A 19,842-nucleotide genomic window follows, 5' to 3' on the forward strand; every position below is an offset into this window, starting at 1 on the left:
ACATCCATGCCCATCTTCCTCTACTTTATATGTGGGACACCTGCCACAGCATGGCTTGACAAGCAGTGCCATGTCTGCACCCAGGATCCAAAAGGGCGAACCCTGGGCCACCAAAGCAGGACGTGCAAACTTAACCACTGCACCACTGGGCTGGCCCCAACTAGTGAACAATTTTTAACTCCATAACAAAGTTGAATTTTTGCTTTGACTCCATCCACTTGACATGTGCATGTTAGTATCTGGTCACAGGGTCTCGGCAGTTCTCTGTTGGATCCATTCAGGTGCTCAAGAATGTCACTTAAGGAAGCCACTTGGGTGCCAATAACTTATCCTTCAACAGATCTTTAAAGTGAGACCCATTCACCCAAAATAACAGCAATGATAAGAATAATGCTTTGCTCAGTTCACAGCCTCTTGCAAAACTCTTCTTTTGGACAGCCCATGGACTTCAATTTGAAGTTGAAACAGAAAATAAGGAAGTTCCCTTTTTTTCCCTGAGGAAGAGTTGCCCTGAGCTAACGTTTGTTGCCAATCCTCCTCTCTTTTTGCTTGAGAAAGCTTAGCCCTGAGCTAACGTCAGTGCCTATCATCCTCTATTGTTTTGTACGTGGGACACCTCCACAGCCTGGCTGGCGAGTGGAGTAAGTCTGTGCCCGGGATCTGAACCTGTGAACCCAGGACACCAAAGCAGAGCACATGGAACTTTAAGCATTCGGCCATGGGGCTGGGCCTGAAAGTTCCCGTTTTTGGATAATACTGTGAGAAGGTAAATGAATGGCATGTCAGAGGACCCAGAGACAAACTTAGTCCACATCATTAAATCAAGAGTTTCCATTGCAGATCGATGAGTTACTGATGTTACTAACTGCACCTCACGTGTAGGATTATCTTAAATCCCTCAAAAAAATTCTTTGGTCAAAAGTGGTATTCTGATGCCATTTCTTTCCCAAAGCAAAAAAACCCAAGTGAGACTGTAGTGTTTTGGATTTTGTTAGACTTACCATTCAAATAACGTCGTTTAATGAGGAGTTCAGGTCTACAGGCCACCTCTCACGGAGGAGAGCTTCTCTGTGAATGAAACAATGCATTTCTTGAATCTCAGGCTTTTCCGATTGAATTTTGCTATGAAGTCTTTATACGTTTCTATCAGCATTGGTATACAAAACTTACAAATCTGTTCTCCAGTACTTTATTTATTCCCAGGGGTCCATTTAGCTGTGACTGCTTCATCCTTAGTAGCTTGTCTGGTGTGTGGTATACTCTGGTGCCCCGGTCTAGCTCGGTTCCTCTGGGTGACGCACCCATCCCCAGTGCTGGCACCTGGCCTGCTGAGGGCTCACAGCTGTAGACCTTCTGGGAACTGTCCACTGCCAAGAGGAACTGCCTCACCTAAGGGGACACCCCTCCCACGGGTCAGCCTGTGGCCAGTGGCTGGCTACACTGAGCCTAGAAAAGCCCAGTCTTCTGTTTCAGACAGCTCAAAGGGACGTCCCTGCTCCGGAGCTCCCGGGAGGATCCGCCGAGGCCTCACGGTCAGCCGCTCCTCTGCCCGGTCCTGGCCTCCTCACTTCCTTATGCGTGCGTCTACTGAGAGCCCTAAAGCTTGTACAGGCAACTCTTCATGGCCAGGGTCTGTTTCCAGGGAGCTCAATCTGAGACAGGTATGTTTTTCGCAACATAAATAATGTTCTGAGCATTTCTCTTGAAGGAATCAAGCTAGTGGTATGTACCAAGTGCAGTTACTACCATCAGTACCCACCAGTCAGCAGTGGGAGCTTTTCTCATTTCCTAACCTTCTGGACTAAGTTTGTCTCTGGGTCATCTGACATGTCATCCGTGCAGCTGCTAACAGTGTTCTTCAGAAGCAGAACCCTTCCTGTTTCCTGTGCTTCATTGGTCCCAGACATGTTGCTGACAGTTTCTATGCAGCCTGGCAGAATGAGTGATTCCGCAATGGCAGGAGGAGTTTTGCCTTTAGCTGTTACATTCAGGGCATCGTAACAAGCTTCTTGGACTCAGTCTGATACAGTTATAACCAAACTCACAGAAACCCATCCTTCTTATTTTGTACCTGCAGACAATTTTCCCAGTTCTAATCTTTTTCTGTGTAAGATCGATGCTTTTGGGGAAGGGTGCTGGCATAATTTGCCCGGCATCATTGGTTCATCTGATTCCTTTTCCATCAAATAGTAAATGTAAGCTGAAGAAGGAGAAGATTGTCAGAACACACAATCTGAGTTATAGATCATCCTCATTATATTCCCTGGGTAGAAAGTTCTTTATGATTCTTATTTGGTGTACCTAACGAGTTCCCTTTAATCAAAAAGTTGCTCATAATGGTCAGGAAATATGTGTTTATAAATATAAAATACTATTAATTATATTGACATAAATAATTTAAATAAATATTTCTATATTTAAATATAAAGCACATAAAGTAGGCTGTAAGCCTTAATGACTTCAGAAATCCACTTTTCAAAGAGTTTTGGTTACACACATTATAAGAATGTTTTCAAACAAATTGGGTTGAAAAATCAAAAAAATGAAGCGTACAGTAAGCAATATTGACACATTTATTTTTATTTGATTAACGAATTAAAATTATGAAAAATTCATGACATATAAATATTCATTATACAATCTCTGATCCAAAATATTTTAAAAAGTCAATTATTTGAAGCTGTAAAACCCCATAGTCTTCTTTAATGAGTTGATTTATGTAGCTTATTATTTTAAAACATTTTTTAATTTCTAAAAACAACTATCATTTTGAAATCCATAAATAACCAGATCTTGCTGGATTTACGTGACTATCCAGGAAGAAAGGAAGGGAAAGAGGGAGGAGAAAACTTTTTTAATCATTCACATTTTATCGGGAGCCCCTAATACCAGGAAATAATCATAAGCATAATCAAATATATCCTCTACATATGATGAGGTGAAAATACTGACACATTCATTGAAAAAAATACCCACACACACTGAATAGCAACAACAAAAATTCACTGATGATAAGAAACTTCCAGTTAAAGTTCAGCTCCGCTTGATAAGACGGGCCGGGGGGTGTCAGGGAAGCGGTGTGGGGCTCAGCCGCCCAGAGGCCTCTCTGCCCCAGATGCTAGAGAGAAGGTGCATGATAATGACGGGATTCAGAGAGATTACAGAACAAGCCATATGCAGAGTTTTATTTTTTAGATAGACTTTATTTTTAGAGCAGTTTTAAGTTCACAGTAAAATCAGACAGAGGGGACAGAGATGTCCCATATAGCCCCTGACCCTCCACTGTCAACATCCCCCACCGGATGGGACGTTTGTTACCAGTGACAAAGCTACACTGACACATCATTATCACCCACAGTCCATCGCTGACATTAGGGTTCACTCTTGGTGCTGGACATTCTGTGGGTTTGGACAAATGTGCAGTTACACGTATCCACCATCACAGCATCATACAGAGTAGCAGTTTCACGGCCCTAAAAGTCCCCTGTGCCCACCTGTTCATCCCTCCCTCCTCACCCCTGGCAGCGACTGATCTTTTACTCTCTCCATAGCTTTGCCTTTTCCAGAATGTCGTAGAGTTGGAATCATAAGCAAGGTAGCCTTTTCAGATTGGCTCCTTTCACTTAGCAATATGCTACGTGTACACATAGTTTTCAAATAGAATTCCAACAGTTGCAAAGTTTGGAGTGACTGTGGACAGCGCTTTACCACTATGAAAAACTGACATGAGCACCTCCTGGCCCACGTCTAAGCCTGGTGGGGCCACTCTGCCCTGTGACGCCTCCTACTTGACATCTAAGAAGTCCTGTCTTCAGGGACAAGAAACAGCCATGGGTTTAGGTTGCAGACGTCCCCATAAGGGATGAAACTCCTGTGTCTACAGCTGTTTTCCTTTCATGTGTCATCATTAGAGCCCGTGGTTGCTGGGTGCATCACGACAGAGCTCCTTGTCCTTGGTGTGAGAATCAAGACGGTGCCGAATGGGTTTAGCCTTTGTTGCATTTAAGACTGAGCACACACTCGGGTCTGTGCTGGGGAATTATCTAGTGAAAATGGATTTTTTTGAGCAGTGAAAACTACAAAAGAGCATAACACCTGTCACGTTACCAGGCCTCTTCAGGGCCTGTTGTTAGGAGCAGGGGAAGAAGGGCACCTTAAATGCTAATTATCTGCGGAGATAATGTCCTCAGAGGCCTTATTTGGAGCAGCAGGCGGCCACAGCTTCCCGCCGAGATCTTGTGTGAAGACCGAAACCCACGTGTGTGAACTCGCGTGGGCCTCCACTTTTCTGCACAGTGGTCGCATGTCAGAGATGCAGCCCTTGTCTTTTCTCAGAAGAGAAATAATTAAGACCTTTCAGTCAAAACTACTCCTTTATTGGAAACACTGTCGAGAAGGATTTACTGGCTGTAGGTCTTTTTCTCACTCGAGAGAATTTTTAATTCCATTGTCCACAAATTTGTGAGTCACTTCTGACGACCATAATTAGCAAAAAGAGAAGCCAAAGGATCTGAGAATAGAAGAGGGCTGAGAAGAATGGGCGATTTTTTGATAAAGCCCAGGGTGGGAGAGAGAAAGGAACCTGAGGCCTTACAACCTCCATCCTGTGACTTTGGGATGCAGAGTGTGCGGAAGGGTCAGACTCTGAGCTCCGATGGGAGGATGGCGCAGGCACAGTGATTCTTATGTCTCGTGACTGTGCCATCCCAGGTGATGAGAGGAGGGAGGAATCGCCTTCTTAACCGGCCCCACCAGGGTAGTCATTCCTGGCTTTGTTCTGAGACCACAGCGGGTCCTAGAGAGGCACTGACTTTCGGATGAGGAGCAGGACCAGGGAAGAGCGCACCTCTCAACGTGACTATTTTGTGGCGCTATTTGGTTGACTGCTGCATTGTCCTTTTTCTCCTTACTCCCCTCTCCCTCCTTTCTTTCCGTGGAGACTGTGCTGGTAATCCAGGCTGCATAATGAACTTAGAGGTTTAAGACAACACCGTTAAATTATATCTCATGGGTCTGTGGGCGGGACTTTGACACGACTTGCATGGGGGGTTCCTCGTGCCCCCGTGGTGTCACTCAGTCAATTGGCAGATGGATTGGGCTGCTGGTTGGGGGACAGGGGGTGGAAGACAGATTCACTCACAAGTTGGTGCTGTAAGGCTGGGCTCCCCTGGGACTGCCGATCGAGCGCCTGCACATGGCCCCTCCATCTCCTCGAGGTCATTGGACGTCTTACACGGCTGCTCAGGGCTTCTAGAAAGGATGGTCTTAGAGATGAGGAGTGGAAGCTTCTAGTTATTAAGGCCTGGGTCATATTCTATTGATCAAAGTAGTCATAGAATCTGCATTCAAGGGGGCCAAACACAGATACCACCTCTATATGGGAAAAAGCATCCGAGAATTTGCAGCATTTTTTAAAAGTCAGATTTATTGTGGTATAATTACATAGAGTAAAAGCCAGCCTTTTGAGTGTGCATTTCTGGAAGTTTTCATAGATACATACTGTCCACAATCACTACCACGATCAAGATATGGAATATTTCTATCACCCCCCAAATTCCCTCGTTCTGCCCCTTTGTACTCAAAGTTCTTCCCCTTCTCCCGGCCCTTGGCAACCGTTGATGTTTTCTCTCCGCTTTCAGAGTATCATATAAATGGAAAATCCCAGCATGTAGCCTTTTGAGTCTGGCCTCTCTCTCTTAGTATAACGTGTTTGAGATGCTTCTGTGTTGTTGGCCAGTACACGTGGTTTGCTCCCCGTTACTGCTGTGTTCATTCCATTCCATGGAGGTACCCCCGTTTCTTTACCTGCCCGCCAGCTGAAGACATTTACGATGTTTCCAGTTTCCGGTGATTATTAGTGAAGCTGCTTTAACGCTTGCATTCACGTTTCTATCTGAACTTATGCTTTCCCTTCTGCTGCATAGATACCTAGGAGCAGGATTGCTGAGTTGTGTGGCTAGTGCATGTTTAACTTCGCAAGAAACTTCCAGAGTGTTTTTCCTGGGGGCTGCACCATTTTGCATCCCCATCTAAAAGTATGAGAGTTTCAGTTGCTTCACGTCCTCACTGAAATGTGGCTGTTGTTTGTTTTATCTCAGCCCTGCTAGTAGCTGTATAGCGATATCACATCACAATCTTAATTGCCCTCATGCCCAGTGACGTTCAGGATCTTTTCACATGCTTATTTACCATTGTTATATTTTCATTGGTGGAGTAGCTATTTGATTCTTTTTGCCTATTTTTTGAGTATTTGATTTTCTTATTATTGAATATTAAAAGTTTTTTATATATTCTGAATAAAAGTTCTTTATCAGATATATGTCTTGCAAATATCTTCTCCCGCTCTGTGGCCTGTCTTTTCATTTTCTTAACAGGTGTCTTTCATAGATAGAAGTTTTCTATTTTGATGAAGTAAGATTTATCAATTTTTTCTTTTAGGAATTTTGCCCTTGGTATTGTATCTAAGAAATCTTTGCCTAACCCAACATCACAACTATTTTTTCCTAGAAGTTTTATAATTACAGGTTTGTATTTAAGCCTGTGATCCATATCAATTTTGAGTTAGTTTTTGTATATGGTGTGAGGTATGGATCCAGAATTTTTTTTTTTTTTTTTTTTGCATATGGATGTCCCTTTTTTCCAGCACCAATTGTCGAAAAGACTATCCTTTCTCCATAGAATTGCATTTGTACTTTAATCGAAAACCAATTAAGATATATGTGAGTAATTTCTGGACTCTGTGTTTCCTTGATCAATGTGTCCATCCTTTCTCCAATAACACTCTGCTTTAATTACTGTGTATTTATAGTTAGTTTTCATATCATGTAGTGAAGATTGTCTGGTTTTTTTCTTTTTCCAGAATTGGTCTGGCTATTCTAATTACTTTGCTTTTCCATATAAATTTTAAAGTTAGCTTTTAAATTTCTAAAACATTCTAGCTGCGATTTTGGTTGGGATTGCACTCAACCTATACATCGATCGGTGTGGGGAGAGTTGACGTCTTCATTATGTTGTCTTTTAATCCCTTAATCCCTTAATATGATCTGAGTCTGTTTACTTAGGTCTTTGACATCTTTCATCAGTGGTTTGTAGTTTTCAGCATACAGGTCTTGCACATGGTTTCTTAAATTTATATCAATTTCATGTTTTAATAGTTATCTTAATGTTACTCACTTTTCAATTTTAATTTCCAACTGTTCATTGCTCATGTTTAGAAATATAATCGACTTTGTATTTTGACCTTGTAGTCTGTGATCTTGCTAACCTCAATTCTAAGAACATTTAGTTTGTAGACTCGGGAATTTTCTACATTGACAATTATACTGTCTGTCAATAGACAGGTATTGAGGGTTTTTTCCTCCTTTTCAGGCTGTATGCCTTTTATTTGTTTTTTCTTGCATTACTGCACTGGCTTGCCCTTCCAGAATAGGAATGGTGAGAAAGATAGCTTTGCTTTGCTCCTGATCTTAGGGAGAAAACATTCAGTCTTTCATCTTACGTAAGATGTTAGTTGTAGGTATTTAAGGATGCCCTTTAGCAAGTTCAGTAAGTTCCTTTCAATTCCTACTTTGAGGTTTTTTTTAAATCACTAGTGAATGTTGAATTTTGTCAAACGCTTTTTCTAAATCTATTAAGATAATCATATGGGTTTTTTTCTCTCTTCTGTTGATATGGTGAATTACCCTGATTGATAGTGGAATCTTGAACTAGCCTTGCATTTATAAGATAAACCCCACTTGATCAGGATAAATTATTGAGGATTTTTGCACCTGTGTCCATGATGCGTATTGGTCAGTAGTTTCCTTTTCTCTTAATGTCTTTTTCTGATTTTGGTGTCAGGGTAATTCTTCAGAATTGCTTTTATTTCTTCTTCAAATGCTTGGTAGAATTCACCAGTGAACCTTATGTGCTTAGAGTTTTCTTTGTTGGAAGGTTTCAATTAAGTACTCAAATATTTAGTAGCTGTAGGACTACTCGGTTTATCTATTTCTTCTTGAGTAGATTTTGGAAGTGTGTTTCTTTTAAGGAGCTTGTCCATATCATGGAAATTGTTGAATTTATGAGCAGAACAATGTTCAAAATGTTCCTATTCTTTTAATACAGTAGGATTTGTAGAGGTAACCCCTAATATTGATGATATTGGTAATTTGTGATTTCTCATTTATTCTTAATCCGTCTGGTGAGAGGTTTATTGATCTTTTAAAAGGACCAGCATTTGACTTCATTGATTTTCTCTACTATGTTTTTATTTTCATTTCACTGATTTCTGCTCCTTTTCTTCACTGTTTCCTTCCATCTGCTTGTTGTTGGTTTAATTTACTCTTGTAGATTCTTAAGGTAGAAACTTAAGTTCTAATATGAACATGCAAATGCTGTAAATTTCCCTAACCTTTCTGCATCCCCAAATTTCGATATGTTGTATTTCCATTTTCATTAAATTAAAAATGCTTTCTAATTTTCCAGGTTACTTCCTCTTTGACTCATGTGTTATTTTGAAGTGTATTGCTTAATTTCCAAATATTTAGGGATTTTCCACATACCTTACTGTTCATTTCAGGTTGAATTCTATTGGGGTCATAAAACATACATTTTGTGAGTTCAATTATTTTTAGCTTGTTTAGGTTTGTTTTATAGCTCAGATGTGTCTATCCTGGTTAAGTTCCATGTGCAACTGAAAAGAATGTGCAGTGTGCTGTTGTTGGGTAGATTTTTAAGTAAATATCATGTAGGTCAAGCTGCTTGATGGTGTTCTTCAGGTCGTGTATATCCTTACTAATTTTCTTTGTCTACTTTTTTTGAGAAAGGAGTATTGAAGTCTCCAAATATAGTAGTAGATTTGTCTGTTTTTCCTTTCCGTTTTATTAGTTTTGCCTCTAGTCTTTGAAGCTCGGTTGCATACAAATTTAGGATTGCTAAGTCTTCTTGGTGAATCGACCACTTCATCATTATATAATGTCCCTCTTTATCACCAGTTTTATTTCTTGGTAGGATATCTACTTTGTCTGATATTACTACAACCACTCCAGATTTATTTTAATTGGTGTTTCCATGTATATAGTTTTTCTTTCTTTCTTATTTTTTTTTTTTTTTCACTTTTAAGCTGTTTATGCCTTCATATTTAAAGTGAGATTCTTTTGGACACCATATAGTTGGGTCTTGCTTTTCATCCAACTGACACTCTGTCTTTTATTGGTATGTATAGACTACTTACATTTAATATAACTATTTATATGATGGGATTAAAATCTACCATCTGCTAATTGTTTTCTATTTGTTACCTCTCTTATTTTTTCCTTTTCTCTTCTTTTTGTCTGCCTGCTTTTGGATTAACTTGGTATTTTTATTACCTAATAAATAATTACATTATTTTTTTCCACTCTTGCCTTATTTATATCTCTTTTTCAAACTTGTTTAGTGATTGCTCTGAAGTTTAAAATATATATCATTAATTAATTATAATTTGTCTTGATATATACTGTATCTTTAGTGCCATTGTAGCTATTTATTTTACTCTCACATATGTTTTAAGCCCACAATAAATTACTACTAATTTTGCTTTCAATGGCCAATTATTTTTGAAAGTGAGTCAAAATAAGAAAATATACAATATATTTACCTTCATTTTAACCATTTCCAGAAATCATCATTTCTTTGCATAGATTTAAAGTTTTGGTATCTGTCTGATGTCATATTCCTTTAACATTTTTCATAGTTCAGGTCTGATAGTAATGAATTCTTTCAGTTTTTGTCTTTCTGAAAATGCCTTTATCTTGCTTTCATGTGTAAGAGCTATTTTCACAGGACATAGAATTCTGGGACAATAGTTTCTTCTACCAGTACTTTAAAGATATCACTTCATTACCTTCTGGCTCACATAGTTTCTTATGAGAAGGCTGCTGTAATTCTCAACTTTGTTATCTCTATATATGTTGTATCTCTTTTGTGTGTCTGTAGCGCATAAACATTCTATACTCCCATGCTAGCCCACGTTCAGCGTCTAACAAGTCATTAAGAAATTTTAGCTGAATTTTCCTTACCCAGTTGTATGATGTCCATTGTCTCTTTCTCTCCTGCTCTGTCACAGATGAGACAGCGCTCACATCCTTACTCCTTGGAAAGACCCATCTGTTCTTATATTTCAGATTGCTCAGTTTCCCTCTGACCTCAGCTTTCTTGTGGGCTCAAGAAAAGTTATGATTTTGTAGTTTATTCAGCTTTTTCTTGTTCTGAGGTGGATGTGACGTTCTTTCCAACTTTCTACTTCCTAGACATAGCAATCCCTGTGGCCATTTTTAATCCACAAATATTGGAGAGATGCTGAGAGGTAGGACAGTTTTCTTTTTGGTGACTTGTGGAGGGAGGGACCAGAGGATATCATAGCCAGAGTCTAGAGTATATGGGGCAAGAAAACATGATTTGGAAGAGTAGACTTGAGAGATGTGAATGGCTTTTATGTTTTTTCATCTCTGCCTAATGAGATGAGCTTTAGAAAAAGAGAATAATGAAAGGTGTAGTAATTTTTAACAGGACCATGCTCTGTCTATCCCACGTGTTCTGTGCCGGGAGACCCTCGTCTTTGTTTCTTTACCTTGAGCTGAAGGATCCTTTGAGCTTCTGTCTCTTACTTTTGAAACAAGCTCTTAAGGAACCAGGACCTTCTTTTGCACCCTGAAGAAAGTTTGGTGGCATAGTCAGTGGGCTGGTCCTCTCTTTAGAGGCCACTGGGGTTATCATCCTTAAAAAGCTAGCCATGTCACATCACTGCCTTTTTCAGAACCATGGGGTTCCCCATTGCCTATCTCATCCATTATCAACCACTACATTAGGCATGTGAGGCAATCCCCAAAGTGACCTGTCCACTTCCTCAGCCCAAGACACCCATATCTAGCCACGCTCACTATTTCTCACCATTCACCAGGTTTCAATACCATGCCTTTGCTCACTTCATTTCCCCAGATAAGAATGCCTTTCTCAAGGCATTCCCTCTTCCAAGGTCTACCCTTTCTTCCAGACCTAGTCCGAGTGTCTCCAGCTCTGAAGACTTCCATACTTTCCTAGGGCAGAGTTGCTTGTCCTGCCCTCTGTGTTTACTGCTCCAAAGAGTGATTTGCCTGTTTCAGTTCCATGAGTATCTCCCCCAGAATGGGACTTCCTGGAAGGCAGGCCATTTGGCACGTATATAATTGGGTTCAATATAAACTGTTCAGTAAAATAAAGAAATGGAAATAAATAATGGAATAAACATTTGAGTGGAATAAAGAAACAATGGAAACATTTTAAAATGGTGGCCTCTGCGACAAAGACAAATTTAGTCTCCAAATGAATAAACAGCAATACATATGAGAGGGAGATGATTTTTTTCATATAAAAGATAGTTTGACTTGAAACATATTGGTATACAATGAGGGAGGTGGATTTCTAGATGAAACCTTGTCTTGATCTCAAATATTGGGTAATTGGAAGAGAAGTCAGAGAAAGCTTTCATTTAGTATCAATCTTAGGATCTCTACGAAAGGCTCAATCGTGGAATGAGATGATCCAGTCCACCTTTCTGCCTATGCCTTAAAGAATTCTCCAACAGAAAATGAGAAACAGCCCAATTTTTTTTCTTTGTAATGCCACTATTAGCTTCGAAAAACATTCATCATACTTTCCTGTTCTCAGCGCTGTAATTGCCTGTGAATCGTGAGTGGCAGCTAAGAGTTTCTTTTTCGTCTCTCCTCCCTGCTGTGCCTCCCACCATTTGTTTTGCTGTTTCTGATGACTGCCTTGGAACAGTGCCTACTGCGCCCCCACAGAACGTGCAGGCGGAAGCTGTGAATTCCACAACCATTCAGTTCCTTTGGAACCCTCCACCTCAGCAGTTTATCAACGGCATCAACCAGGGATACAAGGTACATGGCCTCGGTTTAGAGCCTCTGGGTGGCTGTCGTGGTACATCATGCTCTTGTGGTCAGTGAAGAGGCCGCTCACCTCTCATTTTACCAGGAACCCGTGGCATCAAGCTACAGAGCATGTTGACCTTGATGGGGTCACGGAGGTTTTATCAACAGCTATACTGGCTCAGAAACTCAAATTACTAGTTTTCAAGGGGATGGTTCACACATAACAGAGCCATTTCTTACAAGAAAGACCATTCACTTTAAAATTGTCAGTGGGAGATCTATCTCGGCTGATTGGAATCAACATTCGTACAAACTACTTCTTCCTGGAAGTGAGTCCTCTCAGAACACAGACTTAGAACGAGGGACGCTGGCTGCAATTGAGTGACATTTCTATGAAGTAAGGACCTTTATTTCTCCCCTCTCTCTACTTTAGGGAAAGCTCTGTTTATAGAACTGAGACCAGTTGATTGAGGGTACCTACCTGGATTGATTTAGAGACACTGACAGATTGCCAACATCCAACCTCTCTCCATCCTTAGCTACCAGAGTATGTTACCTTCATAAGCATAGAGTTTGTCTGACCTTTTAGATCACCTTCTCCTGGGTGGACCCGGGAGCCCATCTTAATTTTACCTACAGCACATTCACTAACCTTCTGCAATGACCAGTAAAGTCAGGGAAGATCATTGTAGAGAAGAGATTCCATCTAGTTTGCTTGAATACTCGGTAATTTCGAATTCAGAGTGTTATTTCTTCAGACACACAGTTCATTTTTTTTCCATTTGGATTCAACTTATAAAACACTTTTTTTTCGCTAGAAAGGCAGACATAGCTAGAAATTTACCCCTCCTTTTCTTTTACCCCCAGAGGTATCTATGGTCAGAAGATTTTTTGGTAGGAAATCATATTGATCAACCAAGATGATTTTGCCTTCTTGACTCTCCTGTCAAGTGTTATTGGCAAGACTGGAGTGTTCATTCCATGGCTTAGTTGTTAGTTTTATCTATATAAATACACTTTTGTGTCCTGCAGGATGTCAACTTTCAGACCTAATTAACCCTGGAAATGTTTGGTGTCAAAGGAATTAAAAGTCACACTCATATGTAATGTTGCCCAAACATTAAAACAACTTCCCTTGGAATATGTATATGTACCATATTTCCTTACAATTGTAATCGACCTCCTAAAATCCTTCTCAGAAAACTAGTGTGATAGAAATTATAAATAATTCAGACTGTTCCCATTGAGTCAAGGGCTTCCTTTTGAATCAGAGTAGGTGTCTATCTAGAAAAACATTTGTATTTATCTTTCATTTTACTGATTCAATTGAATAACAGATGGTGTTGTCTTTATTCCTTACTGTTAAAAAAATGCATGTTCTATAACACGTTTAAGTGAAGAGAAGCTGAACGTTTGAGGAGTTTCGGCTATTCCGATATGAGTTAAAGTAGATACTTATATAAACATACATAAAATATATAAATATACATATTTGTATTCGGTAGTCTATGAGGTATCCTTTAAACTCAGTATTTTTCAGTGAGATTATAAAATGTAGAGTTTATGGAGTTTCTCAATTATGACTTTACTTTCTTTGAAAACAGTGTCATTGTAAAATAAAACTCCGATGCAGACTTGAGAGTGAAGACATGCAATTAACAAGGATTGCTTTTTCAACCTCTTCCCTCCCAGCTCCTAGCGTGGCCAGCTGATGTCCCTGAGGCCAGCACTGTAGTCACCATTGCTCCGGATTTCCATGGAGTCCACCATGGGTATATAACTAACCTGAAGAAGTTCACGGCTTACCTCACCTCGGTCCTGTGTTTCACCACTCCGGGGGACGGGCCTCCCAGTGCGCCTCAGCTCATATGGACTCACGAAGACAGTGAGTAATCCTTTGCCCTGTGTCGTATCAACAGCCATAAGTCAGTTGTCAAAGAGGTTCGGACCATTGCCATATCCAGCTCTGGGCGAGAGCAGAGAGGGTCATTAGGAAACTCCACGTTCTCAGTGTTCACAGTCTGCGCATCCTGGGGCGACAAGTCACTGAGCAGTATTAATACTGTTTGGCGGCAGGTGGTCTTTGGAATATGGAAGGAAGCCTGGCTAGAGGAGGAAGCTCTGAGGGCAAGAAGGTGTCTAGTTCCAGACGTGGGGTCAGCCTTTGGTCTTGCTGGACTTCCTTTTACTCAGCTTTCAAATTCTAATCCCCTTACCTTCTTCTTGAATCCCCCTCAGGCCTTCCAGCCCCTGCTCTCTGACCCTCCCCAGGGGCGTTTCATTCGAGCCCCTCTAAGCCCTTGACTGTCCATTATCCCCATCTGGTCAATTCAAACCAGCTCTTCTCTGCTCTCAGGCCAACTGATGCTTCTGGAACACATTATCTAAGGAAGTCATCCTGAGAAAATGATCACATATGTGCACAAAGATTTATATACAGGGAGATCATTACAATTATTAGTAATTGAAAAAAAAGGGAAACATTCAAAGCTTCCAACGGGGGATAATTGAAAAACTTATGGGATGACAATACAGTAAATATTTTGTAATTATTTTTAAAAGTTTTGAGAGAAAATAATCATGATCTACTGTTATGTGAAAAAAAATAGTATACAAAACTATATGAGGTCCAAATTTTAGAAAAATGCACTTGTATAAAACTGTATGAGCTGAGAAAAGATATTGAAGGAAATATGTCACAATTTTGACCGTTATTATCTCTATGTGGCATGATTATGAGTATTTTTTTACATTTTTCTTTGTATTTTTCTGCATATTCTCATTTCTACAATGAGTATGTACTCCCTTTATAAGAAGGGTTATAACTAGTATAAGTTAAAAAAAAAAAAGTGAGCCAAGGTTGCCACTTTTCTCTCCTCCAACTTCTTCCTCTCGCAACTCAGCTGGACTCTGTGTGTGGTCCAGCCTTCTCTACTTATCTCTACTTGGTGCAGTGGCCATTTCTCTGCTGTCCTGCTCCCTGAGGCTCTCAGCTTCCCTGTCCTCTTAGCAGACGGCATTTACAGAGGTCAAGGCCATCCAAGATGAGCTTCCTCACTTTCCCCTTCCATCTCAGAGTTTCCCTTGTTCTTATTCTTGCTTATCTTCCCTCTTCTCTCAGAGGATGAAGAGTCTGACCTTTTCTCAACCCACAGATATACTCGGGTCTCCCTCACCTGACTGTGCTGCCCCCTTGAGTCACCCAATTAGCTCCTTATTTCCTTTCGGTGTAATTGATTACTCTGACCTCCTAACCTCTGACACTCCCCATAACCCTTGGCAGCCTGGCTTTCACCCCACCACCTACTGTAACCGTGTGCTATTGGCTTAAGGTTGTGTCAAATTAGTGACACAGGAAGAATAGAAATGGATTTCTTGAACTTTCAAGACCAGTGACCTTCCTTAAAAAAGATAAAGTAGAAAGTAACTCTGCCACTATTAACTGATCCTGGAAGTTCTTCTCATACACTACCTTTGATCTACTCTCTGTTTTTTGTTTAACTGAAATTTCTACTGAGATAATTACAGATTTACTTGCAGTTGTAAGAAATAATACTGAGATCCCATGCACACTTTGCCCAGTTTCTGCCAATGGTAACATTTGCAAAAGTATAGCATAATATCACAGTGAGGATATTTACACTGATAAAACCCACCAATCCAATTTAGATTTCTCCAGTTGTATTTGTTCTAGTGTGTATGTGTGTGTGTATTTAGTTCTATACAACTTATCACGTGTAAGTTTGTGTATCTACTACCACAATCAAGATGCTAAATGGTTCCAACACCGCAAAGATCTTTCTTGTATAGCCATACCCACTTCCCTCCCTTCCTCCCTTTCGAATCATATGCCTTTTATTTCTTTTTCTTGCCTTATTGTAGTGGCTAGAATTTCTAGTACTATGTTGGCTAACAGCGGTGAGAGCAGACATTCTTGCTTTCTTCTTGATCTTAGAAGGAAAGGATTCAGTCTTAGACTGTTGAGTATGATCTTTTTTAGCTATTCTTTATCCAGGTGAGGCAATTCCCCTCTATTACTAACTTGCGGAGAGATTTTGTCATGAATAAATGTTGAATTTTTTCAATTTCTTTTAATATCAATTGATATTAATTGATATTGTTTTTTTAGCTTGTTGATTGATATGGTGGATTGATTTTTAAATGTTGAACCAATCTTATACACTTGGAATAAATCCCACTTGGTCATGGTGTATAATTATATTTTTGTTGTTGGATTTAATTTGCTAATGCTTTATAGAGGACATTTTGCATCTAAATTCATGAGAGATTTTGCTCTGTAGTTTCACTTTCCTGTACTACTCACTGTGTTTGTCTGGTTTTAGTATCACGGTAATACTGGCCTCATAAAATAAGTTTGGAAGTGTTTTGTGCTCTTCTGTTTTCTGGAAGAGATTGTGTAAAATTTGGTGCTAATTCTTCTTTAAATGTTCAGTAGAATTTTCCAGTAAAATCCTCTCAGTCTGGAGATTTCTTTTAAGGGAGCTTTTTAAATATAAATTCAATTTCTTTAATGGTTATAGTGCTATTCAGCTGTCTATTTCATCTTGGTTGAGTTTTGGTAGTTTGTGATTTTCAAGAAATCAATTCTCTAGGGGCCTGCCTGGTGGCACAGTGGTTAAGTTCGCACATTCTGCTTCAGCAGCCTGGGGTTCGCTGGTTCAGATCCTGAGTGTGGACCTACTTGACAAGCCATGCTGTGGCAGGCATCCCACATAAAATAGAGGAAGATGGGCATGGATGTTAGCTCAGGGCCAGCCTTCCTCAGCAAAAAGAGGAGTGGTGGCAGATATTAGCTCAGGGCTAATCTTCCTCAAAAAAATAAAAATAAAAAAGAAATTTCAAAAAAGAAATCAATCCTCTAAATTGTTGCATTCGTGAGTGTACGATTATCAGTAATACTCCCTTATTATGTTTTTAATGGCTGCAGGATATTTAGTCATATTCCCTATTTCATTCCTGATATTCGTGATCTGTTTTCTACTAGTGTTTTGGGTTTGTTTTTTTTTTTTGTCATTCTTCCTAAAGATTTATCGATTTTATTGATTTTTTTGAAGAACCAGCTTCCTGTTTCATTGATCTTTCTCTATTGCGTTCCTATTTTCAATTTCTTTGATTTCTGCTCTTATTATTTCCTTCCTTCTACTTGCTTTGGGTTTATTTTGCTCTTCTTTTTTTAATTTCTTGGGGTAAGCACTTAGATTATTGAATTGAGGCCTGTCTTCATTTCTTATGTAAGCAATTAGTGCTATAAATTTTCCTCTTCATGCTCCTTTAGCTGCATCCCACATTGTTCAATATTTTATGCTTTATTTTCATTCAGTTCTATGTATTTTTATTTCCTTTGAAACTTCTTCTTTGACCCAAGGATTATTTAGGAATATGATCTTTAATTTCCACATGTTAGACACTTTCCTATTGTCTTTCTGCTATTGATTTCTAGCTTGATTCCATTATGGTAAAAGAACACACTTTGTATAATTTCAATTCTTTTAAATTTATTGAGGTTTGTTTTAAGGCCCAGGATATGATTGATCTTAGTGAATGTTTTATGAGTACTTTAAAAGATAATGTATATTCTGCTTTTCAATCATAAACGTTGTATACCCCTCATCAGAGTTTAGGATTAAAGGAGAAAGTTGATCAAGTTTAGCCTTTTCCTTTTTTAAAAAAAAAAATTGTGGCTATCTCATCAAGCCTGTGCCTATTGTACCTATCATAATTATAGTGGATTGATTCATTCGTCCATCTGTCCAACATACAAACACGCATATGTACTTACATTCAAATGTTCGTAGAATGCCTATTATGTGGGAGATAGCCAGCTGGGTGTTGAAGGGTTTGCAGAATAAGTAAGCACAACCTCTGCCTTGAGAGCTCCTAGCCTAATTGGATGTGAGGTGGACACGACTGAGGTCAGTGCCACTGAGGAAGGAGGTCTGTAGAAGTGGCTGTGGCAGCTCAGTGAAGAGTGACAGCAAATGCCTGGGGAGGCAGGTCAGTCTTGTAGAGGAGGTGACAATTGAGCTCAACCTTGATAGATGGACTTTTCATGCAGAGAATCGCTGAAGACGTTCCAGGTAGAAGAAATAGAATCCATAAAGGCAAAGAGCATAGAAAAGTGCTTGAGAAAATGTGAGGTATTTAGCATGTCCGTAGCAGAGTGTATGGGGGTGGGGGTGGGAGCTGATCCAGAAGAGTGTCAGTGGCTAAGTTAAGGCTCTTGGACAAGGACGTCTAGGAGTTGGGGAACCACAGAAGTATTCGCATTAGTGGTGTTGTTTGAGTGGCTCTGTGGCTTCAAAAGCTCTGTCTGGGGGCTTTGTGGTGATGGATTGGAGAGAAAGGTCAAGGAATCTGGGAAGAAGCCAAGAAGTTATGAGAACCTAAACCCAGGCAGGGGAGACAGCACCAGGGGGAGATTCTAGAGACGTGTCACAGAGAACTGGGGGCTAATTAAATTTAGGAAATGGGTAGAAGGAATTCTCTAGGATGACTCCACACACTTTGGTCTATGTAACCGGGTAGATGGTGATGCCAATAACCAAAATGTGGAATACAAGTTTAGGGTTAGGACGCCAGGTCTAGCCGGGACACACTCAGTGTGTGATGCCTGTGGGACATCTCGGTAGGTTTGGGAGTCCTAGCAATTAGCAATTGTGACCTTATTTTCCAAGAAAAAGTTAGGGAATATAATTGAGTATGTGGTCTGGCCACAGACGGAAATATTTGACGTCAGTTCTACCTCAGAACATCTGAGGTATAAGGTTCTTAGCAGTTAAAGCCGCTTAAGAGGATAAAGTCGCTTTGGGAATTAGGTGGACAAATTGTGTGGGGGGCTTAAGAGAAAGGAGAAGCTCCCTGGGTCTGGCACAGTCATGTGCAGGGAGGCTGGTTTGGGGAGGAACTTAGTCTTTGGGACTGAGAATCCTGACTGAGGCGAGCAGAGGTCCCATGCTGGACCTCTGGAAGAGGAAACAACTCTTGCTGGGGTGAAGGGCACATTGTCCACTCAACGTGTAGGAAAAAGCAGCCTCGTTCCTTACGTTGGTAGGCAAGGTGGGAAGGGAGGTCCCTGGTGACTAAGGGAGGTGGTAATGAATTCTGGGAGCGTCTATCAAGCGTCCCCCTCGTAGCTCTTCATTATTTGGCTGTTTTCCTCTATTTCATTTACTGAAAGAAGAGGCAGGGTCAACCCCCCAGCACAAACACAGCCAGGTCCAACTGGATATCAGGTTTGACTTTATAGAGGATATTTATTAAAAATAAAAAGTAGCAAAAGAAAAGAACTTCTTCAAATAAAAGAGAGAAGACTCTGGCTGAATCCTTTACTGAAAAAGCCCCGTTGTTGCCAGTTAAACAAACAGACAAAAACTCAGGAAACAGCCCATAAAGCTTTGTAGCCGGGAACTAGAACGTTAGATGCAGTTAGACCCACCGTTAGTCAGTGAAAAGAGGAACTGGGACTTTCCTCCTTGGGAATTGAGAAAACTGGGAGCCATGTCATCTTTGTAGAATTTTCTAACTGAACCACCAGTTTCGGATAGGCAGGGAGCCCATTTATCCTGTTTAGAAGGACAAAGCATCCTTGCAAGTAGGGGCTATCTCATTGAAAGATTCAAGGTCGGGTTGAAATCTGCTCGGGGCGCAGCCTTTCAGAGAGCAGTTTGGACTTTAGGTGCTGGACGAGCGGCCTCCACTGCTCTCTCGCTGATGGCGCTGTAGCTCGTTCTGCATCCAGCCGGCCTTCTCTTTCAAAGCACCAATGAATACGAATGTGCAGCCGGGAGGGGCGGGTGGCGCAGCAAAGAGGAGACGGAATATAAATTTTAAGCCTAAGACACTGCCAGCTGGTTCCAGCAGAGTTAGAGGACAGCACATTTGGGCAGGAATCCAGGAAGCAGAAACACCGAGAATATAAAAGGAGCAAAAAGCTTTC

The 19,842-nt window shown here is 40.4% G+C and overlaps 1 protein-coding gene across 3 annotated transcripts in view; it reads left to right on the forward strand.

Moving 5' to 3' along the window:
• The window catches only part of SDK1 (sidekick cell adhesion molecule 1), an 865,901-nt gene that overhangs the window by 685,265 nt on the left and 160,794 nt on the right, over positions 1 to 19,842 (forward strand). For all 3 annotated transcript variants that reach the window (XM_070484134.1, XM_070484135.1, XM_070484136.1), the window contains 2 exons: positions 11,779 to 11,894; positions 13,578 to 13,770. In XM_070484134.1, the coding sequence (XP_070340235.1) occupies positions 11,779 to 11,894; positions 13,578 to 13,770 (309 nt within the window). The remainder of the gene's footprint in view (positions 1 to 11,778; positions 11,895 to 13,577; positions 13,771 to 19,842) is intronic.

Source organism: Equus asinus, chromosome 14 (assembly GCF_041296235.1).
Source record: "Equus asinus isolate D_3611 breed Donkey chromosome 14, EquAss-T2T_v2, whole genome shotgun sequence".
In the NCBI taxonomy this organism is placed as follows: Eukaryota; Metazoa; Chordata; class Mammalia; order Perissodactyla; family Equidae; genus Equus; species Equus asinus.